This window comes from Botrytis byssoidea, assembly GCF_014898295.1.
Source record: "Botrytis byssoidea strain MUCL 94 chromosome Unknown BBYS_005, whole genome shotgun sequence".
NCBI classification, from domain to species: Eukaryota; Fungi; Ascomycota; class Leotiomycetes; order Helotiales; family Sclerotiniaceae; genus Botrytis; species Botrytis byssoidea.
In genome coordinates, this window is record NW_024065846.1 from 415989 (window position 1) to 442662 (window position 26674).

The following is a 26674-nucleotide window of genomic DNA, read 5'->3' on the forward strand; positions in this document are numbered from 1 at the left end:
TGCATTGTGAGCATCTAGTGTACTCCACAACCCCATCGACGAAATCATAGACCCTCTGTCGGTCGACGAATAGTTTCGGAAGGAATTGCTGACAAGATTTTCCTCATCCATAACGGAAGAGCCACGAGAATCTTGCTAGGTTTATTGGCAAAAACTGCCAATTATATTCAAATCTCGGACTTGTAGTCCAATGGCTGTCTTATTGATACAGGCGTTTAGAACACGATAGTCAATCAAATCTTGCTCAAACTAGCGCAATAATCTGAACAATTGATACCGGCAGTTAGAAAATGACAGTCAATCAAATCTTGCTCAAATCAGCGCACCGATCTGATCCACCCAAAGAGCAATTCGCAGCCGATTGGCCAGGTGTAGCACTGATTATGAGATTCTGCCTTTGTTGAAATAGAGTTTCTCGCGGCGAGAATGTTGATAACCTCGCTTTTCTCCCAAACACTGGTGGCTATCTAGTTTTATCATTTTCTTTCATAAAGTCTAATAAGTGTTCACATACAAGAAGATTGTACAGCGGAAAAGCAAAAGCGACACTCCTGTTAAGTAAACATGGACATGGGAACATCAAGCATGAGTATGGGAGGTGCGACGGCGACTGCAACCGGGACGGCTGCAGCAAACACCGCTGCGGCCATGAATATGGGAGGTGGATGCCAAGTTTCTGTAAAGGATCCCTCAATTACCTTCATTTCCTTCGAGTATTATACGAATCATATCTAACTACCTCCTTCTAGATGCTTTGGAATTGGTATACCATTGACTCATGTACGTCGAGTTCTCTTCTGCCTCTTATGCCCGTGAACAGATGACAGAACTATAAACTATCATCTGTTGCAGCCTTATTGACAACCCTGCAGGTTTTATCTCGAGCACTTGGCATATTACCTCGAACGGAATGTTCGCCGGCTCTTGCATTGGTGTGATACTACTCGTCATGTCACTAGAGTTTCTTCGTCGAGCGTCAAGAGAATACGATCACTTCATCGTCCGTCAAGCACGAAATCAGCAACAGCACATCCAGTCTAACTCAGAAATCAACCCCAAGATAGACGGATCCGGTCCTCAGTCCACTCAAACTGTCGTTACTTCACACAAAAGCACGCAAAGCTTTCGACCAGATCTCTTGCAACAGATAATCAGAGCACTTTTTCATATGATACAGTTCGCAGTGGCATACTTCGTTATGTTGCTGGCTATGTATTTTAATGGATATATCATCATCTGTATCATAATTGGAGCTTTCCTCGGTGCTTTTGTGTTCAGTTGGGAGCCGATAAATTTGGGGTTAGCCATATGCGTAACTGGTTTGAAATATGAGCTAACAATTAAATAGATCTAATGACAATGAAGAGGCAACCTTTTGCTGTGGTTAGTCAAGTTGTTGAATACTGAAATGGCCAACTTTGACCGGATTCAATGGCGCCGTATAAAGGTGTGGGAGAACGAAGCAGAGAAGTGTCAGGAGTTGAACATGAATGAGCTTCTGGAATTCAATGCTCATTTTGTAATACCAATAGAAACTATGATAGAAGAATCAATGAATAGCTGGCAAACAATCACACTTAGGAATTCTAATCAGGCAAATTACTAATGACCTGTTGACGTATACCAGAAACGACCATAACTTACCCATGTGTAATCCTTACTTCATTCTGAGTAGTTGATCTTCTGGAGAATCAGAAATTTATGAAACAACTGGTTATGATACGCCAGCGGATTATTTGAAGACATTTCATCAATATTGAACCAAAACCGATTCTCTACGACCAACCTTCAACTTTGCATCACACAAGTGATATTTCATACACCAAATCTTTCAAGCCAGTCTACAACCTGCATCCGACTACAATTTCAAATATTGAGCTTTCTTCAAATGTCATCTCAGGCTTTCCTCAATAGATTTTCGCTATCAAAAGAGCCACGATCTCTTTCTACTTAAACACCAAACTGGGAGGCTAAGTGGTCGGGAAACAGCTTAGATGCCCAACAACGTGTTATAACGCTGGAATCAAGCACTACATATGAAACCAGTATTAAAACCCAAGAAACGTACCCCAATCTGTTCTTAAAAATCAGCAATTGGTTCTTAATCTAATTTCTTGAAGCAGATAGAGACTTCCTCACATAAACACAACAGTTAAAGCATACGAAGCTTGCGCAACATATCACGCAGCTCGATTTTGCGTACTTGCAATACTGCAGCTATGGTTCAAATACCATGGCACTCGACTTGAATAATCGGGATCACTGTAATCGGGTGATCTCTGGCTAATGCAGCTCATGACCCAGAATAAAAGCACGCAGCTGAGTAGATAGATATTTGTCTGCATGCTAGTGGAAGTTGCGAGTGCTAGTAGTTGTCTTGTGAGAAAAAGACATAGAGTAAATATTCCGGATGCGAGATTGAACTCTGTATATCTGATGTTGATAATCTTGTTAGGTATCTCTTTTGAAGTCAAGAAGAGAGGAGGTATATATTGGGGCGTGCCGATTGTTTAGGTGATCGAACAGAACACAACATACCGTCGAGACCAGATGAAAGGGATTTCTGGCGGTTGCAAGTAGTTTGCATAAAAGTAGATGCGCATTTTGGGGTCCGATTCAAATCCATGCTGTCCACCTTCTTCCCAAAGAGCTTTTCGGGTAGCGTCGGTATATCCTATGAGGAATAAACTGATGATGATCACTATAAGGTGAACTTCTATCAGCAGGTAGCACAATTGATTGTTCAATCTGTGCCAAGGCATGTCTGATTCACATGGGAATGAAACTCGCGTTGAAAGTGCTATATGATGAGAATACATGATGAGGTTAAAGAGAAGTAGGACGATAGCATACAGCTCGACACTTCAATATAAGATGAGTTCACCATCGGTCTTGCTTAACACGGCTAATGTCAACAATAGGAAATCAAGTGAGAGCAGTTTTTGCGGTAGACAATCTCGGTTGCCTGTGAATCGAGCATATTTGAGTGCATTTCTAGTACAAAGACGTCGCAAGGATTCTGCCAAGCGCTGAGAAAAACGATTAGGTATGACCGACCATGTTAGATTTTCGCAAGAAAAACATAGTGAATCATAATTTAATAATAAATTGCACTAGAATCCACTCATGTTGATGATTAATCAAATCATTCCTTGGCCTTGCTTTAGAAAGATATCAATCTCTCAAATCGGAATGCCCCGAAAAGTCTCTAGAACCTCGCAGTTGGTACCCTTGATAAATCACTATATCAAGAGAGATCTTTCGGCCCAAGATTCATCAAAGGTTCTCCTTCTTTGAGCTATTAAATCTAGATCTGTTTCACAGATTGCAACAAAGTGCTAGTAGAACACGCTTTTTAATTTTTCTTGATAGTACAAATAAGTGACATACAACACCGGTAAGGAGTATCAGCGGACTTTAAGACAATCACAATAGCTATTGAAACATGGCACACGCGTTATCCCACCATTATCCGATAGCAGATTGTCGGAAGTGACGCCCTTATCGCCTTGAGAACGGTCCACCAGGCATAGGAGTCTGTACCTGTAGGTCAAATAGGCAATATTAAAATAGCATCATAACGAGAGAAGACTCCGTTCTGAGAATTGCACAGTGGAAAATGATTGAGACATAATGATTGGATTAAGTCAATGTAAGAGAGAACCTGCATGTACATGATTTAATGACTGATGTACTGTAACGGCCATTCTTATTTTATCAACAAGAGATGTTCTCAAAAAGCGAGAGATCAAGCAGTAATCGACATCGAGTACAAACCAATCACATATGCCGAGCTTGCCGATTGATCTTATCTTATGCCCACGAGAAGTGTTCGGAATACAAGTATATCCCACCAAAACTCGAGTTCTTGATAATACTCAAGTTCTCTTTTGCAACAGCGTTGCGGACATCATCTTGCATCGTAAGAGGTCCGCATACGAAGACGCCTATTGTCTGTCCTGTTGTCCTCGCTGCGGCAGCTTCCTCTCGGATAATCAAAGGTAGATCTGGGCGGCCGCGCACTTCATCTTTCGGTTCATTGCTTGCGTCGGAGTTTCTAGACGGTCCTGTACGCTTATCGATGATATCTTTTTCTGTCGATATAATATCGGATCTTTCGAGCTCAGAAGCAGATTCAGTTGGAGGTTGTGCTATAGGCTCAGCTTCGCCAGTCATATGTACCTCGACACTTATGTCTGTCCCTAGCGACTGGTAGTCCGATAGCATGTTGTTGATGGTTTTATGGAACCATGTGCGGGTCGCTATGTCTCTTGTTGACAGTATGACCCGCAACGGTTGAGGGCTGCAAGGGTCTCGCTGACGTAATGGCTTGTCAAAGGTCTGTTTATTATCTTTTGTTTCGTCAGCCAGAGGTTCAGGAACCCCTTTCAGAGAGCGAAAACGCAGGTATTGCTCGACAAAAGGTAGCATCCACCCAGCACCTGAGCCACCTGCAACCACAACTAGACGATCGCTGCCAATCAATCTCTGATTGTCTATACCACCATAAGGACCATCAACTAACACAGGCACCTGTATACCTGGGCGCTTTATTGCATGATTATATAGCCTTGCTGTAAAACCTCCTTGATGACGGATATAGAAAGTCATCTCGGACGGTTTGTCAATTGATGTAGATGGTAACGAGCAGATTGTAAACGGATGAGAGCTGAAAGCATGGATACCGAAGCTGGGGAATCGTAAGAAACAATGTTGTCCCGGTTGCCATTTGAAATTGGCTGGTATTGAGATACGTGTAAATCCATTATCTTCAATGAAGATTTCTGCTTTCTGATGTGTACCGTACTCAAACAAGGTCCTAAGCCATGGGTACGTCCAACAAGGTACGTAGACTGCTGCTGTTGCGACAAAATAGTCCCTATCAGTTTGTTAGGAAACTCTTGAAGATAAAATTAGTTTCACGGAACATACCATGATGTTAGCGTACCGCTACAGTGCCAGAAAAAAATCACCATGAACACCACAGCCGACAAGAAATGCGTTGCTTTAAAAAATTCATAGCCAAGATTTCTAGTGAGTGATTAATCGTCTGTGGAATGTTCTCATGTTAAGGTTGCTTACCGTATGGGACCGTAAGATGCAAGTGTGAGCCACGCCTGAAATACAAGCGCAACGATACCAGTCCAATATTCGAAGATGTTACTCACAGTGAATTGATTGACCATATCCCCATTATGAATATGCCAAACAATAAATGGAAATGTGTGCATCAGCGCCAGGATGAAGAAAGCATATGCAATCCACCGGTGAAAGACCTGAAGCTTCTCATATGGTACGCCGGTCACCATTGTTATCCAATTCGTCTTAGTCGCAGTTGCACTACACATAATTAGTCTGGTTTCGCATAGTTGATTAGATGAGCGTACAAGACGAAGGGCATGCAAGCTAACGCCAGCCAGCCAGACCTGGTACCTAATGGCGGCGAGTTTCCCCAAACGGTGCTCGTACCCGGCCAATAATATGGGGATGGTATCAAATCCATGCCTTCAGAGGAGGTCAGTCTGTGTATCTTTCTACCAGTTGCAAAACAGCATCGCACTTACAGAGAAAATATATGGTCCCTATAGCACCTAACAATAACAATCCCACGGGCGCGGAGTTCCACCTTAAACCTTCGATACGAAAGCCTCGATATGACAAATATCGAATGAATGCGACGCCCCTTCGCCATATCAGAGGCTCAGGCCTGTGAGACAAAGCAAGCACTTGTGTCAAGACGTAACCGACTATGAAAATGCCGATAATACACATAAAGAGTGCTACTGTTGGCAGCGCGAATGTCCAGTCTGCTACATACCTGGCGCATTTGTCAATCTAACTTCTTCATGCTGAGTGGTATCTTGTAAGAAGGTATAGGGCTCACCAGTTGCGCCATCGTTCTTTGTAATACTTGCACTGGTCGGAATCGAAGCCTTCACAATCGAAGGCCCGACCAGACTCGAACATAACAGGTTGATATAGCCATGCAGCCATTTTGTTTTAGTTTTCTTAGCAACAATATTAAAGCTGTCTTGGTGGTTCGTCGTCCTGACCTGAAATATTATGGAGTTATGACCAAGGATTTTAAATCATGAATAGCCAAATCTTAGAAATTCAGGGAATGTGATTATCAAGTAACAGCGGGAACTTTCAAACTTTCGGACCCACTACATTAGGAGAATAACGACTCGACTCACGTAGATTCAGCGAAGGCAACAATTAATTAATCGAGTTTTTTTTAGCGCGCGTAATATCTTACTCAAACTCGCGCAAATTGATCAGATCTCTATTCCAAGACAAGCCCCGTAGACACTCACCAATCAAAAGAGAGATGTTAGGGATTTTGAGCAAGTTTTCTTCCGAATTAGGAAGATTCATCAATGAGCTATGACAAGGATAACTGGGTAAACGGTATCAAGTCGGGATTGGGCGTCTTACGATGGATGATAATAAGAATCTCAAAGTTGTAAAAAAAAGCATCTACTAAACACTTTGCAAATTACAATATCTTTCAAACTCGGCAACTATGGATATGTCAATGCCCAGCTCAACAGGCTCAATGCCCATGTCAATGTCACCAACCAGCACAATGTCAGGCATGTCGATGGCCAGCTCAACCAGCTCTTCAATGTCAATGTCGTCCGATACGATGATGAATATGGAGTCTATGGCAATGACATTCTTCATCTCCTCAAGCACACCTCTTTACTCAATGGATTGGACACCGAGCACCATTGGCCAGTACGCAGGCACATGCATCTTTTTGATCGCATTCGCGGCAATATTTCGAGCACTGTTGGCTGTCCGAGTCCACTTTTACCAGCTGTTAGCTGCTGTCGATACCCGCCGCAGCGGTGGTATAGTCTATGAATCGCATCGGGAGGAGAAGTCAATTCGGCGTCAATGGCGGGCAAGAGAGGCAATTTTGTTAGGATTGATTGACATCGTGCTTGCGGGCGTGGGATATTTACTGTATGTAATACCACTTTCGGAACATTGTTAGTAACAGATATGCTGACAATGTTTAAGAATGATTGCGGTAATGACCATGAATGTCGGATATTTCCTGAGCGTGTTGGCTGGTGTTTTCGTCGGGGGAGTAGTGTTTGGTCGCTACCTTGCCGACTCATCGGCACATTGAAAGGGAGTCTCCAGGTTCAAATTTCAAGTGGTCTCCTGTAAGGGTGCTGAGGCTGATGATACCATCTCAGTACGGTGATGCCATGCGCAAAAAATGACACCTTTGAGATGGCCAATGGCTTAATCATGGCTACCTGCGAAATACTTCAAGCATTAGCGTTTGGCATCATGTATCCTCCCACTATGAGTTCTTAGCCTTCCACGCTTCCCACTTAGGAATTCGATGAATACTATTCTATGGCTCGAAATGACTGCAGTCGAATACAGAGGATACACATTTGCTTTGAGAGCGAGAGTAGAATTCTAGAAATCTTGGGTAATAAATTGATTCATTTATCTAACGAGGTCTCTACCAAGCAAGGCGATTGAGATTCCTCTTTTCATCAAATATTGCATTTACTGCATCGCATAGCATAGAGTAGCGCCCTTAAGTTTCAACTCGCTCAAATAGAGGACTTCACTCCCAGTTCAGTGCAAAGTATGCTCACAAACTTGCAAGCACAATCACATTCGTGATAGCTTATTCATCACACTCATGGATTGCTAATTCGCAAGTGTGATGATTTGTCCACCTTCCCAAGTCTCTCCAGCCTCCAATTTTTGCCATCCACTAACAGATCCAGCTTCGACACAGATCATGGTTCTCCATCCATCTTTGGGAGCAAAATCGCCGATATCCTTGGCATCGATCCAAGGGTTCCAAACAACAACTTGGTTCATGTTGTCTCTCGCGACTGTGTATTTCTTCTTTCCTCCCTCAGAAACAATTATTTCAGTGGATGGACCGCCAGCAGGAGTGTAGACACGATCGGTTTTGGCGGAGATGGTAAGGGGATCAGTGGGAGCGGTATTTGTGGAAATTGGTTCGGTGAGTTTGTCGACATATGTAGCATTCTCGAGACCTGTAATGGAGATTTGGGAGATGTCCTGTTGTTGATCGCACATTAGCATATGACGTCGTTTGCGGAGAAATTAGTGTAAATAAACATACCTGGATCTTCAAATAAGTGTGCATCAAGATCTGAAACTCCCAAGCTGTAGAACCCTCATTTCTAACCACCATACTCGTTCCAAGGCCTTCTTTACTAAGTGTAACACTATAAATCAAACCAAACTCGCCACCCCACAACTTCCTTGTCTCCTCAGGTACGTTACTAGCACTCAAACCAAAGTCCAACTTTACACTGCTATCACCACCCTCTTGTCCCTTAACGGTACTGCTCTCACTAGTACTCTTTCCTAAAAACTCCCATCTACAGTTGCGCGCAAAACCATGTTGAGGTAAAGTATCAACACCCTTCGCTTTACCTTCCTCACCCTCTACTTTTCCGAACACCGGGAATACTAGAGGAATACCACCACGCACAGCTTTTGTGCCATCGAGCACAGCTTTTTCGCTAAGCCAGAGTTTTTCGGTTCCGGCAGCATCTTTCCAGCTTATGATTGTGGCGCCGTAAAGAAGGATTTCGACCGATTCGCCAGTGGGGAGAACGGCGGAGACGCGGGAATTGGAGTGTGTGGTATTTATTTGAGCATGAGGTGCGAGGCCTGGAGTGGCAGAGAGAGCGGATGGCTTCTTGGGTCGGTCCATTGTTGGGATTGTTATGTGGGTGATTGAGTTGGGAATTGTTAGATCAAATGAGGGGTAAATTGATCGATGAAAGAAGCTAGTTATGGATGAGATCTTATCAACAAGGTGGGATATTTCGATGTATTTATACTGCTGTGGGTGTAACTGCAGGTGAGATGAAACAAACGTATAGTGCAGTTGTACCAGCTGTGTATATTAGGCTGAAAGATGAGTATCTTGTGAAGTTATTCAGGTGCGGTGTAAAGTGTTAGAGTGAGGGACGAGTCTTAGAGGTACCAATCGACGGGAGTTACCTAAGACAATCTAGTACATCACACCAAAATGTGGGATGTAAGCGAGAAACCTGAAACAAGAAAGGATGACCAGGGTATCCAAGATGAAGGAGCTGAAAATAGATGAGTGGCGAATGGAAATCAGACTAAAAGTGGGGTTGACCATCAACAAGGACTAGATCAGGCTGAATGATGATTGGCCTAGGAATGTATGTATGGAAATGGACAAGAGGGCATTTGAGGGCGAAGAATTCGAAGCGATACTCTTCTGTGTACGAGTAGGTATATATATCAATTGGTTTCATGTCTATTGACGAGGGCTAAACGGGTGAGATGCAATAATACCTAAAGGGCAAAGACAAAAGGCGAATTTATATCAAAGTGAGACTATAAATGCACATTTCCTTACCACTTATCTAACCCTTTTATTCTGACTGCACATCTGAAGACTACTAGCTACGATGGGCAAATGAGGTTCTTATTTAAGATCTATTTCGTGGACAAATGAGACAAAAGGGGAATGATGTAATGAAAATTATTCACATGTGCAACATAACTGGTATTATTTCTGGTATCTAACCTACAAATTATCCACCAAAACTCCTCCATGTAATCATGTCATGTATGTCTTCATGTGTCATTTCTTAGCCAACCATAAGCAAATGCAAAACGCCATGGCAATGTGAACTTCCTTAGTCATCAGCCATTTGTCTCCCTCGCCTGATTGCTCCATACAATTGGGCTTTTGCATCCATAAATATATCCTCTACTTCATTTCCTTCCTCTCGATTAAGAGCAGCATCCCCAAGATCCCTGACCAAGCCCAGCAGCCTCTCCTTTATAGTTTGATATGTGGGAGCGGCTGTAGCAGGCTCTACTATTTCCTCCTGTTGATCATCGTTGGCTTTCTGTGACCCGAACTCCATCTCCTCAGCTATTTGCGATTGTAGTAGAGTTTCCTCCACAAAATCTGGCTCCGGTTCATCGACTTGATCAGATGCTGGACTTGCTTGTTCAACTTGTTCTGAACCACCGCGAGTGATATCGTCAACAGCTCCAGTGGTAGAAACTGGCTTAGTAGGGCGGTTGTTGGCGATAGCCGACGAACCGGTCTCAGTAATATCTGGGACGGAACTGAATTCTCTCGATGCACTCATACTTGAATTGTTCTCAACAACACTCTTAGCTCGTGACGACCGTGTATTTCTTCGAGTGGCTCGTTCAGATCGTTGAGATTGAACAGATTGGGCTTCAGAAATACTTTGTGTTGCAATAGGCTCTGGTGTCTTCGCGGGACGACCCTTTCTCTTCTTTATTGGTGGCACTGATAAAGCTGTACAATCAATTAGTATTCTTTCATTTCACTCAAAGAGAATATTACACATACCATTTTGAGATGCCTCTTGACTGTTAAGCACCGGACTGCCAACTTCAAGGGCCTCGTCGAATTTTCGCTTCTTCGCAGATTTATCACTATCACAATCGCCTCCAGTTTCGCCCTTAACCTTAACTTTGTTTGGCGTATTGTTTTTACTGTATGTCTTTGGGGTCTTGCCGGTATTGGTTGGTCGCACCTGCTGTTGCTCTGCACTAACAACAGAGCCAGTGTCAGAGTCATCAGCCAAGAGTCCATGTAACGCGTTCTCTTTTCCATTCCTTTTCAATAGCTGTGGTGCCGGAGTTTCAGGAATGACAGATTGAATCGCCGATGATTGCGACACGGGGCGTATTGGAGACCGACGTTGTGGGCTTGGAATTTTGCGAATGGGCTCGGCATGAACAGAGACGGTAGCCAATTTTGCAGATGCGTGGGTTTGACGAAGAACTTCACCTTTATTCTTAGCTAACGCCCGATCCACAGATTTTGCGAGTTTGATAAAGCTAGATTCGTCAATATCGCTCAGAGGAGAAGAACTGTTGTTAAGCATAGGGTTTGTCATCGACAACTCTTGTATCCTGGGTGGCAGTCCTCGTGGAGACGATGTAGCATCTTCGAAAATCTCCTCGTCGCTTGTGGGTCTGTCCGAATGTATTACACTTGGCCGAGCATCATAACTTTTTGAGCTGTTCGGCGCTGGCAGCATCGCTGCTACACCACGTCGGCTTCGTCTTGGAGTTAATGGTAGGACTGCCCTGTCATTTTTAACTGGATCCATAGAGGCCTTAGCAACATCAACACTCGAAGCTTTGCTAGGTTTATGGTCAGCAAATATTTGCCGAAGTTCTTGATCCCTAGCCTGCTCCTCGCTACTAGTAAGCTCAACGGTTGCGTCCATGTCTTCGTACAGATCTGAATCTCTTGGTGAACTTCTGTATGTAGACATGGTTTGACCCAAATCAAAATCATATGGGTCGACTTGTGTAGGATCATCTAATGAGCGATTGGTGGTTACATTGTTGTTAATCTCATCCGCAAAGTTATTAGGAAACGAGGTGACATTGAATTCGTCGGAAGAAGTGGGGAGCATCGAAGCACTCGGATACATTGATAGATATGATGGCAGAGTTGACTGCCCAAAGTCATTCTGGTCTTTGTTTACAGCCTCTCGCGGCACATTATTCCTTGCATTAGCTTCGGGTGGCGAGGATGTGATTGCTATATCACTATCTGTAGGCAATTGTATCTGACGCTTTTGTGAACCGACAGTTACAGCTGGCGAGGGAGAAGGAGAGCGAGAGACGTCTTTTGACAAAAGTACACGACGTGCTGGAGTGGGCGATGATGTTAAGAACGTATCCTGGTTTTCGACGATTTTGGTATCGGGTGTGCTTTGCCTTCCACTATTGGCTGGTGTTTCTAAGAGTAATTTTGAAGCTGAGTGGCGTGGAGGTAATTCAAGATCATTATCGGCACGCTTGGGAGTTAGCTTTGAGCTCGGGTAAGGGCTAGACCTGATGTCTGAGAACATGGCTGCTTCTTCAGCTTGTCTTTCTCTGACCTCTTTCTGCCTTTCGGTCAGAAGTTGTGAGTCGTACGTTGTTTCAGAAAAGGGTGAGGAGCCAGCAATCGCTTCGAATTGAATCTGGGAGTCGTCATGTCGTAACTTAGCAACGAAATCCTTCTTCCTTGACTTCATCTTCCCAGGTTCCGGTGTTGTCTCACGAGACCTCTTTCGAGATGCGGCTTTACTGCCTTCAATGATGACTCGTGGAGATGGATCTACCGATTTTTGCTGGTGTACTGGAATCACACTGGACGACGGAGCTCTGTTCGAAAATTGTGGTAGATTGGCTTCATTAGAGATGTTGGTGTCTGTCTGTGTATCAAGAATATCGAGAGGTTGCCTGTGATTGTTTGATATTTGATTACCGGAGCTCTCGGATAATGATGCAAGGGAGAGGTCCGTCATCGGGAAGAGTCTAGACAAAACTTCTTTGACCATGGGAGGATACTGCAAGTCACCCTTAAAAGAACCAAATGTATCTTTCCACATTTCTATGGCTGAGTTTGCAATATAAATACGCTTACTTCCTAGGGCAGCGCACAACAATGGTTCAAGATTGTTCAATAATTTTGATAGATCAGTAGAACTCAACAATGAGCAAATCTTATTCCAGAGGGAATTAATCTACATAATTAGCATTGCTATTTGATTGATAGGGAGACACCAACTTACGGATCGGGATAAATCACTTCCACCATGCAGTTTTGCCTCTTCGTCGCTTATCCAGCAATTAATACCATTTTGAAGTTGAGTCAAAGTCTCGCCAAACAAAACTTTTGGACATCGTACTAAAAGCGCTTCAACCTCACTAAAGAGACCACATATAGTGATATGATCGTTGGAAGAAAGCTCCGTGTATGAGCATCTTAAGCACCGAGAAATATATTGGTATAGTTGGGAATACGGGTCGAAGATGTGAATTTTTGGACCAGCAGTTGCACTTCCCCAAAGACGCCTCCGAGCTGCGTCCAAGGCTTGTCGGTCTTTCGGATATGATGCTTCTTTGACTAGGATTTGACAGTATGCTACTTTATTACCACAATATTCGTCGTCCGATTGCCAATTTGAGGCCAAAGTCTTGGCTATTGGCTCAATAACAACGATGGCTCTGCCTCCGTGCCCCGAGTCAGTGGTCGCAGATGTTACCAAAGCTTGAAAAAGATCTGCCCATCCTTTTAAAGGCTCCTTTGGTGATAGGTCAATTCCGACGTCGAGAATCCTTGCAACACTGCGATATTCAGCGCCAAGCGGACGGGAATCATGAATAGTGCTGGTCACAACACCGTCATCTCGAAAATTTATTGCTGCTGTAGCAAGTTTTGCGAGGATTGACCAAAGAGCTCCGCACGACTCACTATTATCCGTAGGAAGAATTTCTAGAAGGTCCTTGACCAAATCCATTTTACCTTTACTCGAACGTCGGGTGTCAAAAAAAGGCATAAGCATGGCTTCAGCCATTTCTGAGAATTTTACATCATGCTTAAAACCGAGAGAAGGGCTAGAAATCAGAAGGAATAGATGATGGAGTGGTGATCTAATATCGCCTTTTGTTTTTCCGGGTCGATGTGAAGGGGTCGCAACGACAATGAAGTCATCTTGTTGCCCCATGGATAGGAGCCTTTCGGTAAATGGTAATACCCCCAAGCCGTTTATAGCAGCAGTTACAATAATTTGGAAGCTAGCCAAAAAGTTTGCTTCGTCCTTGCGATGAGATGCCAATGTATTCAAGCCATCTGGTCCCTTTTGCCAAATTTTGTACAATGTGCTGAAAAGAAAAGCAAGGCATGACATGGTATCATTCGAGATCTTGACCTCTTTTGCTGCTGCGGATGAGATTGAGAAAATGTAAGTCTCCCAAAGAAGTGAAATTCTACTTTTAGGGAGAGCAAGCTCCCAAAAGAGCAGCTCCATAAGTGGACTCAGAACAGAGAAGACTCGAGATGCACTTTTACGTAGCCATCGCGGATCAAGTCCTGGAAGCTCTCGAGGTGTGACAGCATTATCATTCAGAGCTCTGGTTGGTATCCACGGTCGTTGGGTATGTGCGTTGAACAAACCACAGAGGATGTTGCACGCGTCACCCAAATCTTGCTTAGCCAATGCGGGATTCTCCACGAAGTCAGTGGGAATCAGTTTATCCCGAACGATCTGAATTATGTATGTATCCCAGAATATATCAAGCTGGGCTTGCGTTGTATTTGGCTTCACCGAGTAATAGAATAAATTGCAAATACTGCTCAGAGTTGACTTGCGATGAAGGTTGTCGGAGTTTGAGATTTTACGAACATCTTTTCTTGGAAGTTGTAAAAGTAAGGGTTGGCTTAGTGTGTTAACCATACTGAAGGAAACCTTTTCCTCCAGAGTTATTACAAATATCATGCGGTTCCATGCCAGATTTGCCGCTAATTTTGTGTTTTGGTCACTGGAATTGAAGCAGACCTTGATTACGTCCAGCCATGTCTTGATAAAGGCCCAGTGCTCTAGCTGTTTGGGTCGGGCACGGAGAAATAATATGACGGCCGCCCAGATACGTGGTGTGGAGCTTGAAGATTTCTTTGCCATACTTCGCAGTCTATCGGCAAAGAATTCGACATACTTGACATCCTTTCCATCCGATCCCTTGAAGATCTCTGTGACTTTCGAAGATATTTTGCTCTCCGTCCCGAGTTCAAGGCCAGCCTCTTCTGCAAACGCAATAGCAGCAGTCTGTATATTTGAATAGCTGTTAAGCATGTCGCTGAAAAGATCCCCAAGCCAGTCTGAATTGGAAATCATATGAGCTCTGGATTGTCTAAGAAAAGTTCGGTAGATGTTGATGCGCTGTTCTACGATGCTTTTGCCTCGCACATAATCCTCGATGTTGTGAATCGTAGATATCAGCTTTGTAACCCTATCAGCTGTCATGATCCTTGCCGAGAACTTTTGCTGTGCAATTATAAACATCAGATGCCTGACAATCTCCTTTGACATTCCAGGACTCTCAAAACTCTTCAACGCGTAGTCCACAATATAGCCATTGAAATCGGGGGTCAACATATCTGCGATTGACTTCTTGTAGAGAAAGCTAGACATGAGTACTAAAGCCTCTTTCGCAAGTTGAGTATCAAGGGCTCCAGTTTCAAGCCTTGCATTCAGATCCCGCTTCATGAATTGAAGTATCAAATCCATCTTGTCCGATAAAGCCTTTCGGTCTGGAACATTGTCGCAAGCCTTTAAGGCACCCGATAAGGTCGTGTATGCATCTAGCTTCGATCCCCTGTCTTTCCCAGCCAATTGTTTCGTTATTGATTCCAACATTCTAGCATCCAGTATCAGAAGTTTTGAGGCTAGTGTCGTGTCGTCACCTTCGGAAGGCACAATATTTTGTGTAGGTTCAGGAACATGGTGTGTCTTCAGGATTGATTTTGTCGCTTTTCGCTCCGCTGATGGTGTCAAAGGCGATAGAGCCTGCGCAGATAGTGTCTTTCGATCGGTGATGATTCTAGGAGGATCTTTGTAGTCGTACTTTTCGGACCAGCCTACTTTCTTCCTGGTCGTCGATGGTGTACTTATGAGATCCGCAGATGAGTCTGGCGTATTGATTTTAGGCTTTCGAGGTGATTTATCTTTTGAATTCAAGAAAAATCGAAACCAAGAGGGTCGAGGCTCACTGGATTCAGGCTCAGTAGGAGTGGAAGGTCTTGGCTCAGTGTTGATTGATTTTGCAGCCGTTGAAGATGGCGGTACCATGGCTGCAAGATCGCAGCTATCGTGAAGATGGAATAGCAGCTGTACCGAAACCCATCTTCTATTTGTTTAAAAGACACCTGAATACCGGAAAGGTTTTTGGTAATTTGTAATTTGTCCTGCAGTTACTCGCGTGGTTGGAGAATATGACTTGGTGAACCTAGCCAGTGAAAGTTAATTAGGCAGAAAACGCGACAAACTCCCAGCGCGCGTCAAAAACCACTTTAAGTATTCACCGCTTTTGGCGAGTCCGTCTGCTTACTAATGCCATGCAGCACCTTCACACGTGTTGTTCTCGATCATTTACAATCTCGAGAATATTTGCGAGAAGTCTTTAAGCACCGTATCGATCTATCTCATATCATTTGCATTTGACTTATAGCGCGATAAAAAGTTTGAAACAAACCGTGTAAAGTTCTTAGCTGCGCCCAGAGTATTAAGTCGGTAAGATTGGTAAACTGTCTTTCGTTAGGTCATGTGATAATAATCACGGGCTGATAAACCTACACCTCATGGAATGCTATTTTCGTGTGTTTCTCAGCCCTATTGACTTGACTACCAGGCATTACATTGATCCGATTCCTTTAAAGACCTAGTTTTTACCTTAGAAAAGTCCTCAAGAACCTATGAATACATGCATAACTCTTCTCTTATGAGGGCGAGGTAGGTATTCAAGGGAACTAATTCACTCTCGCGAGGAAAATGGGGAGAGTAGCAAAGTGTGGCGCTAGTACTAACCTCCCAATGATTACTAGGTACCTACCTACCAAGGTGGACGGGTACTTAAATCACTCAGGGTCTTTACTTTCTATCAGATGTTGAACATTTTCAAGGTTTGATTTAGATTGAAGGGTATTTGTTGTCCATCCAATTTTGAATGACTTTGAAAGCTGCCAGCCAAACAGATAAGGTGTAAGTCGAAGTGTCTGCGCACTTTCACATATTCATATTCACGTCGCGTAACCCGTGAAGAAGGGAAAGTAAACAAACAATCAATTATCTCACACAAAATCGATCAGACAATGCCCCGATCAAAAAAACCTTTGCCTAGAGCAACGCTCAACGCATCAGCTCCTTCTGAAGATCGAAGTTCTATGTTGCCAATCATGGAAGTAAGTCACACACATGCAAATTGTATCCTCAATCATTCTAACAATAAACAGGGAGAGAAAACCAAAGATGATGATACTGCGATCGATATCAAGAAATATGATCATTTGATAGACATGGAATTGGAGCGTTGTCGTCTAAGTCATGAGCTATGTAAAGAATGGACATCATTAGGTGTCTCTCAAACAAGTCGTGATGCATTTTTTATGTATGTGGATCGAACCGAAGCACCGGATTATACCGTCCTGCGCCGAGAGTTAAAGAACTTTATTGAATTTGCACTTGAAGACCAGGAGAACGATCTTCAAAGAGGTTCCATTGTATCGAGAAAGACACAGAAAGAGATTGCTGGAAACAGAAAACCTGCTGTGATTAAAGTAGGCAGTTCATCGCGAAGCTCCAACAAACTTCCAATCAGTAAGAATGTCGAGACTCGGGCTAATCGCAGTATTGACAACCTTGATTTGGATGAAGAAATTGTGTCAAAATCGAATTCTCAGGCTGCAGGTAACAGTTCCAATGGAAGAGCTACACGTAGCCGGCGCAATCGGAATGAGGATAATGAGAATATTGTGATCGAACACGACAACACCTCAACAACTGTGTCCACCTCTAAATCCAACTCGAAGCCAGTATGTATCTTATTCACACCTACCATCCCCTCATTTATTAACATTATATAGACAATCAAATCTGTTGTTACGGATCAAGAAACAAAGCGATGCCGCGAAAAGCTCCGAAGCATTTTAATGGCAGACGAAAAGGGATCCGGGAAAGAGGAATATAAATATATTCCTTCTTTAGTCCAATTCGAGTTACAAACTTACCTCGATGACTTGATGGGATTTGGCTGCAAGTTTTGGGACTTGATCGGCGTCTCGCAAAAAGATTTTGACGATTTCATGCTTTCCGCCTTTTGTATGTCCAGAGAGGAGGGAAGTCAGAACAAAGTTTGTCGAAGAAGTTGGGATTTGCTGCGGGAATTGGAAAAGGAAAGAAGAGATGAGGCTAGCTCAAATGGAAAAGCTAAGCCTACTAGTTCATCAGGAACTAAAAGGGCCCAAGGTGGAGAAGTCGAGGGCTTACCAAAAAAAAAGAAAAGAAATATTCAGAATGAGGATCTAATGGATGTTATTGCAAACATTGAGCTGGAAGATGATGAAGATGAGGAGTATGGTGCGATTGAAGTATACGATACTTGCGACTCACTCCGAGAAAAAATCCGAGAGTATTTGGACGAAACAGGTGTCAGTCAAACCGCATTATGCCGCGCACTATCAAAATCACTGGACGACCAAAAAGTAACGCCCGCACAGCTCAAATCTTTCATGTCAAAAAAAGGACCAAAAGCTGGAAACACATCTCTGGCATTTTATGCAGGCTATTGCTTCATGGAAAAGGTTAGACTTTTCGAAAAGAAAGAAAAGAGTGAGTTTCGGTTGGAAATGGAGGATATCTGGGATGGAACTCAACCAATCACTTACGGACGTACTGGATTTGATATTTGGACACCAGAAAATCAATTCGTTATTGGGTCTGCGACTGCAACATTGGAGATGGATGAATATGGTGTCTTGCATTATTTTGAGTGATGCTGGACAGTGGCTTCTTCTTAGGAACTTTTATTTCAGTGTTTTTTGATCACTCTCTGGTGTAGGATGCTGGGAGTTGGGGCTCCGGGCGCGTAGTAGGAGATGAGATGTCGCATATGAGATTCGTGTGATTCAAATGACATATTGCAAACTCTTCGAATGAAATCTGTTTATTATATGGATACTGTATATCATTTATAGACACTCATGCGCGTATTGCATAGTCCGCGGGGATCTAGCGATAGATAGACAGAATCAATTATGAATTTAATACTATATCATATAAAAGCTATTAGCAAATATTAGCAGTCTCCACAGACTTAAAATGTGGTATCACAATTGAACCAATTCACACCATTTCATGACATCCCATCCCTCCAAAATTCCAATCATGCCACATCACCAAAGGAAATCCTCCTGAAGCCCGCTTCACAAACCCGCTATAAAAATAATCAAAAAGAAAAAGAAAAATCCCTTCCCCTCCACCCCAGAATCAACTCAACTCATAGCAAACCCCCACCTCCCATCCACCCCCCTCTCATACCTCACCAAAACCCTTTTCTTCGCCTCCCTAAACGCCCTATTATCCACTCCGCCACTCACCCCAAAAAGCGCATCCGCAATCGGTCTCAACAGCAAACTCATCTCGATATACGCATCATCGCCCACCTGCACAGAGTTACTCCACACCGCCACCACAAAACACATGACAAACTGCACGAGCGGGATGAGAAACACGATGAGCAGGAAAAAAAACGAATGGTTTATCGAGAGCGCGAAGCCCGTGTGCGGCTCGAGTCCGGGGTGCGAGATAGAGGGGTTGAAGGCTGCGGCGAGCGAGAGCGAGGTTAGTCCGAAGGCGGTGATCTGGGTTCCGATGCGAGAGGCGTTGCCGTGCATGGGGGTGCCCCAGATGGTTTTCTGTGGGTAGGATGACGTTTGTTGGGAACTCGCGCCGTAGATGTATCCGGTGTTTGCGATGGCGGCGGCGGAAACCCACGACATGGCGTCGCTGATGTAGGAGATGTTTTTGTCGTCGTTGAGGGTTTTTGACAAGGTTATGTTGCAGGTGTAGTACCATTCCGTATCGGTGTCGCTGGTTTCGAGGGCTTGAATGACGGAACAGCGGGGAGTATTGTCCGGACAGAGATAGTCGCCTTCGGCGAAGAAGGTGGTGGCGTTTGGGGCCCAGGAACTTAAATACACGGGATTGATGTCCGGGTTGCTGGTGTTGAAAAAACCGTTTGTGTCGTTAAAGTGCGTGACTTTGTAAGATGAACAGGAGTAATGCATTTCGAGAATTCGCTTGGTGTAGACGCTTAACGAACCGGTTTTTTGGGTGGACGCAGAGGAAGATTCAGTGAATACGAAGACCATTTTGTTGTTAGGTTGGTCTTGCCATATGCTATAGTTGCTGATGAGTCCTTGGTAGATGTCCCCTTGGGATGGAAGGTCTTCAATCGAGCTGCCAATTCCGAAATTCCAAGCTAAACCCCCATAAGCGTGAGCTGTGATTTCTTCATCTTCAAAGTGAGGGTTGGAGGTGTTGGAGAGATGTGTCATATCTGGAACCATGACATTGCCGGGTGTGAATAGATAACTCTCTGTGCTGGTATCGAAACCATATGTTAGACTAATAGCTGCAATAGCTGCTTGTACAAACTATCATTCATTAGCTCACTTCTTCTTTTAATTGGAAATACAATAACCTACGAGATTGAATATCAACCACGAAATAGCCATACCGAAAACCATCGGTCGCTTCGAAACAAACGCCAATTTTCCAAGATCCATCAAACTGTCCGCATGTAAAGTAAGATCAAGCTAACCTTCCATCAGTAATCACTCAAACATCGGAAATGCAGAATTTCCACCTACTTCATAAAGATTTCTCTTCCTAGCATGTAGAATTGCCCAACGCGCATTCAACGCCATATCCTTCAACGAAGTAGCGATATTGATACCCAGAGCAATACTAATGCCCGTGGTAATGGCATTGAAAATCCTCTTAGAAGCTTCCGTCACCGTACCCTTCTTATTCCAAACCCTCAACGCCAATAAATAAGCAATACACAAAACCAGCGTGATCAACCATCTTGCCAAACTTTTCAACAAGATATGCCAAAATTGTTTTCCGGTCTTGGGTTTATAAGGCACGGTGGTATAGGATTGTTCGGGTTTATGAAAATGACTTTCGAAATGTGAATAGTTTTGCTCGTGTGGAAGTAAGGTGGCCGCACTGTTGGAGTGGGAAAGATTGCTACTGGAGGTTTGGGTGGGTGGAGAGGGTCGGAATGTGCTGGTGGGTGTGGCATTGGTCATTTCGATTTGGGGAGAGGTATTTATGGGATCGTAAGCATGTGACATTTTGTCGGCTCGGATACCACGATAGGTGGTAAATCTCTCTCTCTCTCTCTCACAATATAATACTTCGAACTCGAAAACCTGAGAACTTTAATATCAAAAAAGAATTTTCAACAACATAAGTTTACATGAGATTTCAACAATGTGAATCAAAGAAGATATCAATCAAGAAGGTAATAATCTATGTCTCAGCTCCGGGATTATAAGGTTATGCTTACTTACCACCCGTAGATAAGACGAAAGAATGCGGCTCCAAACTAAATCCTTCGCTGCACAATGATATTTTAAGATCTGACATCTGATATGATTGGTCTATTCACGACGCTTCGAAGGATTCTGCAGGGATTCCGGTCTCCAGCTGAATAAGTTGGACGACCTTATATGCACGCCGAGCGTGCCCAGAAGTGGCCGCCCGTCCGCATCTTATCATACCATGCTGCTTGTTGACAGGTTTCGTTGTCATTTCGAAGAATGGGATATAGAAGTATTGAATATCAATCTGTTGTTTTCGAATGGGGGTATGTTCGTGAATTGAAAAAATATCGAGATTTCTACACGATGTTTTGCGACACAGCTTGCTAACTATAGATGTTTACCACGTTTCATGTGCGTGGTGGATAAGCGATCCTTGTTTATAACTTTATCCGGACGCCATATGATAGAGAATATTGGGGCGCCGAAATCCCTTTCACGTATCAGAGATCTGCTGTTCTTACCAGCAGTTGAATGTCGTTTATAGAATTTTGACGTACTGGCCAAGACAAAACGGTCAAGTGATGTATGGTTTGATTTATCCGGGGACGCATAGCATACTATACTTATGCGGCTACGAACAAAGAGTTGCAACCCCTCTGCTAAGAAACCAAGGCTACTAGTCCTTTTCTAGTTTACTATCTTTTGGTGTGTACATCTAGCTTTTAAGTTGCTTTCTTGCTGGCAGCACATGCATCTATCGACCACATCTCAGGAGAAAAAAAAAGCTACCAACCACCCGGTAGACGTCCTCATTATAAGAAACAGACAAGTCATTGCTTGAATCCATCCTCATCCCTGACAAAAAAAATAAAAACTGCAAAAGGAATATAAATCCTAAACTCTCCAAGGCAGCAGACATCGGTTTGTTCAACCATTTACTGGATTGTCAATTCGTAAGAATTGTAGGGGTTCAAACCCTCACGTTAGGAGCTTGGCTTCACCGGACCGACTTTTAATCGTTGAAGCTACCAACTCGGCCAGATCGAGTGCGCTTATGATTTTTGATGAAGATATATGATGGTTAGAATGTATATCTGGCTCTAGATGTGTCGGCTTAGGTGGGTGATAAATGAAGTTAATGGAGGAGTCGAATTCTGTATGGATGGGCTGTTTGTCTTGGCAACTTCTATTATGTTTTGACATTGTTTTTATTTTGACAAGAAAGAGAGATTCTACCTGATTATATGGCTCTTGTCTATTGTATTTAAATCGAGACCGCACTGATTTCGATATATGGTATCTCCAGTGAATGCATTTGAATGGTCTGGAAAACACGCTCGAAATATTCTCTCGGTCCCGCATATTAATCAATGGCGTCGATGAAGGCTACCGCTATGTGCGATCCGCACCAAAGCATTCTTGCGCTGAAATTTCATGGGATCTTTCTAAACTCTTCACGTTTTCGTCCGATTCGAATCTCCAAAGCTCAAACACTTTCGGGAACCTTCGATCTAGGCCATTCCAACCATGATTTCCAATCTTCACCAAGATAAGTTTCAACCACCGCCAACAGAAACTTCCCAGCATTGCCAACTGCCCAGTATTCTCGGCAAGCGTATAGCAGAATACTAAAATGTGCTAGTACAATCAATGCCCCGGGTGTTCTTTGAGCGAGCAGATCCGTATATTCCTCTGCCAGCGTGATTGGCCATGTGGTAATCATTCTAGGACGAGGAGTTCCATTCTGATGGGCGTCGAGGAGACTGGATACATGCACCCATTTCAATTGATGTATAGCACCATACAATACCTCGAGCTCCACTTCTCCCATACCAGGAATCTCAGGCAACCTTTCTTGAAGTGCGAGAAGATGGTCCACAAATTCATCAGTGTGCTCCATATCCCCATGGCCAAATTGCAATAGTTCATGAATCTCAGATTCCTTTAAAGCATCCCACCACCCAGTGAAGCAAACTCGAACTCCACGCATCAATATGATCGCTTGAACTAGTTTATCAATGAATTCGTTCAAGTCCGAACCGGGCATAGAAAAGGTGTCCACAAAGAAATGAAGTCCCAAAGTCCCAGAATAGAGAAAGGCTGGGATCAAGTTTTCATCGTTCACCTCTTGTACTGATTCGTTAAACATTTTGATTGATTGTTCTTGCAATATTTTAGATTCATTGTGATAAAATTGAAATTTGTCAGGACGAATGATACTCAAATGCTGTGCTGAGCAAGCAAGAAGCTCGTACATGAGAAATGGGGCCCTGTGAGCATGCTTCATTATCCTGGAAGTGTGATCTTGAAATTGCCCATCCCATAAAAAGCTTCGATCTTCATAACAATGTTGAAACAACTCTAGATGTGTGAAGTTCACATATGACTGAGATGATGATTGGAGTAATGATGGAGGTTCCGGTTGCAACAAGGGCCCACGTGGTATTTGTGGGTCACTCTGGAAAGTTGGAGTTGGTGAATTGGTAAATGTTGATTCTGGGGTGGTGACTTTGCTGGTATTGGTGCTTGCAATAATCTTATAAGAGCATGTGTGACTTGCTGTTTTGCAATTAACACATTCTGGATGGGTTTCATCACACTATAAGAAGAATCGTTCACGAATATTAGCCGCATATTCTCGACGGTTTGATGGGCAATAAAAGTAAGAATTTTGCTCCACTTTCTGTGTACTACTAACCTTGATATGTCTTGATTTACACTGCAAACATCCCTTCCTCGACTTTCTATGGGATCGGCGGTTCATTTTTATATCTCAATTCGTGAAGGATTCAAGTAAAAGAACGATAAACTGGAGAAACTGCTCCTGATGAGTGTATATGTGTGTATTTGATCGTGGCTGTGTTGATATTTATTAGAGACAGGCATTCGTCAATTGAGCTCCGTATCAAAATAATGAATCAAGAGCATTTCTGAAACATTCGAATGTACCTTGGAAGTGTTTATTGACAAGAAAAGAAGAAGATAGAGTACTAATTATCCAATATCGAATATATCTTGAATCCCTACATAGATTGTTAAACATTGGACAATATAATAAGTTACACACAACATCCAAATTCATAATGGATCGAGTTGTTGAAATACCCTTTCTCTGCCTGAGGCATCAGACCTTCTTAGCGTACTTGCTAAAGGTAATCAAGAACGCCAAGTCAATTTTCTGTGAAATACAGGTTAATGTTGTAAGTTATGATTATTACGACGATTTTTGATCTAATATGAAAGAGGATTTATGGGAGACTCTCGCTAGTGAGTTTGATACAGAGCGACTCTATGAGATGTAGTATCAAATCACAGGTAATGGAGAAATGAGAGTGATGGAGTCTGAACAGAGGATGGGTAAGGTTAGGTATAGTCTAGATGCTATCTTGGAACCACCGTTGAACATGACTCAAGTCACGAGTTAGTATGTTGACAGCCTCCTAGCATGACTCTCGAGGCTCATTCATCTCAACATCCTTGAATTGCCTAATAATCAATCTGATAATTAACTAACTTAAGTTACCTAGGAATTACGCAAAAACTGTGTTTGCACGAAAGATCCGAGTTCAAAATGTCATCTTTCATAAAGTAGAACTCTACGGGCGAGCTTTCAAAGCACTTTTTATGCACACATCGTGAAAGGTAAATCAGAGAGGAAATCCGGACGGGTAGATATTTTCATGATATGTGTGTCGAGATGACCGACACCCGCAGATACTGGGCAGTCGAAAGGTATGCGAGAACGGCCTTTCGATTATGTATACTTGCTCTTGCTATACTCCAAGATGATGGTACACCGCTGAGCGTTACATCTGACGGCATGCATCTTGAGAGGGCTAAGTATTCTTTCGAACATGCAAAATTCTTAATGCCCTATTCAGGTACATGCACAGCCCACCATTTTACTGTCTCTTCTCCTTTACAAAAAGAGAAAATCTTCATTACTGCTGATATAACAATTCTGAGTTACTTCTAGTGCATCCAATTCAAAAATTGACTGAATCTATCGCCAGTTTCATGCTGTCAAAGATATGGGTCACGGAATGTATCTATAGACATCAAAAGTGTGCCATACAACTCGATTTCGTCATGCCGTCACGACTACCTGAGGTTAAAGTTCCAAAAGAGAGACCAAACTGCCAAGTGCGTCTTCGAACTTTCAATATACCGCCTGGTACCCATTACACAACACACAGTCATGTATGGAGCAGCCTGAACTTTGGTGAGTTGGTTAAAGATAACATTTCTAATTTTCAGGAAGAGATATCAGTATCCACTCTCACTGAGACATTCCACGATGCATTGAAAGTAATATTGGAAATCGGGATTTATTACTCGTGGATGGATTCCTTATGCATTATTTAAGATGATGTTGACAATTGGAAGAAGGATTTGTTTCGTATGGCTGCCTAGGTACTTATTGTTTGTGGTGGATCCAGTCTCAACATAGCCGCTACTGGAGCTCGAGATGGTAATGATGACTTGTTCTTCGATAGAAATTTGAACCTTATTCGAACTGCGGATGGCTGAGCTAATGACCCATTTCGACTTTGAGTGGGGCGGGTCTGATGGGTATACCTAAGTCAAAGCTTATTTCGGCAGCAATGAATATTTACGAGCGGTCTTGCTTGGAATCACCATTACTTCAAAGAGCATGAACATTACAAGAGCGACCTTTGAGCCCTCGAACGTTACATCTCAGTAAACATCAGGTCATACTCAACTGTCATACTCGCACATATTTTGAAACCTTTGATCAAGTGGAAGACGCCTGTTTTGGCACATCATCAAAGCTGAAAGATCTTCATTCTGGAAATTTCTGGTTTGCTGTTTGAAATGAAATCTTCAAGCTCTATACCAAGTCCAAATTAACAATTAGCAGCGATAAGCTCGTGGCACTTTCAGATATCGCCGGAAAATGTTATTATAGGGAGAGACATCTACCACTTCGAGGGTCAACTCAATCTTGTGTAACTTTAGACACAGAGATACATTATTTTCATAGTCGTGGACTCCATTGCGAAGACATTGATTGGTATTTAGGCGACTTTAAAATACTCGATATCCAACTCCGCCTGATCCATCTGGTCATTCTTTTTGGTGGCACCATAGGCATTGCGCGTGTCAAAGTTCTTGACAGTGGAATTCCTATCAACGACCCACCAACAAGAAAGCCTAACGAGGTACATCTTTGGTTCGATGATAGCAACTATTGCAAAGTTTGATTGCTGAAAATCACCAATAGGCTCCAGAAACCCGTTGGCGTGGGGCTGAAATGGGTCTCTTGATTACCCCCGTCGCCGATAGCAAAGGTTTCTTCACGTGCATTGGAGCATATTTTCCTACCGTTGAGTCGTGCCTGGCGGGTAATGTGAAAATCCTTGAGGATGTACGAAAAAGCCTTGAGCCATTACGCGATGATGACTTGTCATAACATAAAGGGATATACGAAATCAACGAGGCTGGGAAGCGAATGTTTGACCTCATATGCCCAAAGATTGAGCATCGCCTTCGATTGTTCATCCACTACTCTTCTGGGCAAGAATTTTTTGAATTCGTGATGATCAATCTTCAAAAATAAACCCGGGCCTCGGTTGAAAGCGAAAATCGGTGATTTTTCAATTCTAAAAACATAAGATGGAAGTATAACGGAAAGCATTAGAGTCCAATTGCAAGCATGTTGCTTTGCTTCTACGTGGTGTTTGATGTCCAAAATGAGAACGAAAATAGATATCATCA

General features: G+C 43.1%; 9 protein-coding genes across 9 annotated transcripts; 3 read left to right on the top strand and 6 right to left on the bottom strand.

Annotated features, from left to right (window-relative positions):
* Window positions 1–564: 564 nt before the first annotated feature.
* Window positions 565–1388, top strand: EAE97_002937 (uncharacterized protein; the record flags this gene model as incomplete). Its single annotated transcript, XM_038873449.1, has 4 exons — window positions 565–678; window positions 750–780; window positions 873–1299; window positions 1349–1388. 4 exons carry the CDS (start codon window positions 565–567, stop codon window positions 1386–1388), a joined length of 612 nt encoding a protein of 203 aa, XP_038735312.1.
* A 217-nt stretch (window positions 1389–1605) lies between these two features.
* On the bottom strand, window positions 1606–2819 carry EAE97_002938 (uncharacterized protein; the record flags this gene model as incomplete). The annotated part of the gene is made up of 3 exons (XM_038873450.1): window positions 1606–2074; window positions 2185–2433; window positions 2539–2819. The coding sequence occupies 3 exons, from the start codon at window positions 2817–2819 to the stop codon at window positions 1951–1953; spliced, it is 654 nt and encodes a 217-aa protein (XP_038735313.1). The 3' UTR covers window positions 1606–1950.
* Window positions 2820–3813: 994 nt separating this feature from the next.
* EAE97_002939 (uncharacterized protein) lies at window positions 3814–5994 on the bottom strand (the record flags this gene model as incomplete). Its single annotated transcript, XM_038873451.1, has 6 exons — window positions 3814–4879; window positions 4933–5031; window positions 5083–5340; window positions 5388–5505; window positions 5565–5818; window positions 5885–5994. 6 exons carry the CDS (start codon window positions 5992–5994, stop codon window positions 3814–3816), a joined length of 1905 nt encoding a protein of 634 aa, XP_038735314.1.
* A 577-nt stretch (window positions 5995–6571) lies between these two features.
* On the top strand, window positions 6572–7141 carry EAE97_002940 (uncharacterized protein; the record flags this gene model as incomplete). Its single annotated transcript, XM_038873452.1, has 2 exons — window positions 6572–6972; window positions 7030–7141. 2 exons carry the CDS (start codon window positions 6572–6574, stop codon window positions 7139–7141), a joined length of 513 nt encoding a protein of 170 aa, XP_038735315.1.
* A 542-nt stretch (window positions 7142–7683) lies between these two features.
* EAE97_002941 (uncharacterized protein) lies at window positions 7684–8731 on the bottom strand (the record flags this gene model as incomplete). The annotated part of the gene is made up of 2 exons (XM_038873453.1): window positions 7684–8067; window positions 8132–8731. 2 exons carry the CDS (start codon window positions 8729–8731, stop codon window positions 7684–7686), a joined length of 984 nt encoding a protein of 327 aa, XP_038735316.1.
* A 964-nt stretch (window positions 8732–9695) lies between these two features.
* EAE97_002942 (uncharacterized protein) lies at window positions 9696–15677 on the bottom strand (the record flags this gene model as incomplete). Its single annotated transcript, XM_038873454.1, has 3 exons — window positions 9696–10336; window positions 10391–12572; window positions 12621–15677. The coding sequence occupies 3 exons, from the start codon at window positions 15675–15677 to the stop codon at window positions 9696–9698; spliced, it is 5880 nt and encodes a 1959-aa protein (XP_038735317.1).
* A 1019-nt stretch (window positions 15678–16696) lies between these two features.
* EAE97_002943 (uncharacterized protein) lies at window positions 16697–18376 on the top strand (the record flags this gene model as incomplete). Its single annotated transcript, XM_038873455.1, has 3 exons — window positions 16697–16786; window positions 16838–17416; window positions 17468–18376. The coding sequence occupies 3 exons, from the start codon at window positions 16697–16699 to the stop codon at window positions 18374–18376; spliced, it is 1578 nt and encodes a 525-aa protein (XP_038735318.1).
* A 498-nt stretch (window positions 18377–18874) lies between these two features.
* EAE97_002944 (uncharacterized protein) lies at window positions 18875–20743 on the bottom strand (the record flags this gene model as incomplete). The annotated part of the gene is made up of 3 exons (XM_038873456.1): window positions 18875–20038; window positions 20090–20200; window positions 20255–20743. 3 exons carry the CDS (start codon window positions 20741–20743, stop codon window positions 18875–18877), a joined length of 1764 nt encoding a protein of 587 aa, XP_038735319.1.
* A 1678-nt stretch (window positions 20744–22421) lies between these two features.
* Window positions 22422–23699, bottom strand: EAE97_002945 (uncharacterized protein; the record flags this gene model as incomplete). Its single annotated transcript, XM_038873457.1, has 2 exons — window positions 22422–23534; window positions 23634–23699. 2 exons carry the CDS (start codon window positions 23697–23699, stop codon window positions 22422–22424), a joined length of 1179 nt encoding a protein of 392 aa, XP_038735320.1.
* Between the last annotated feature and the right edge of the window lie 2975 nt (window positions 23700–26674).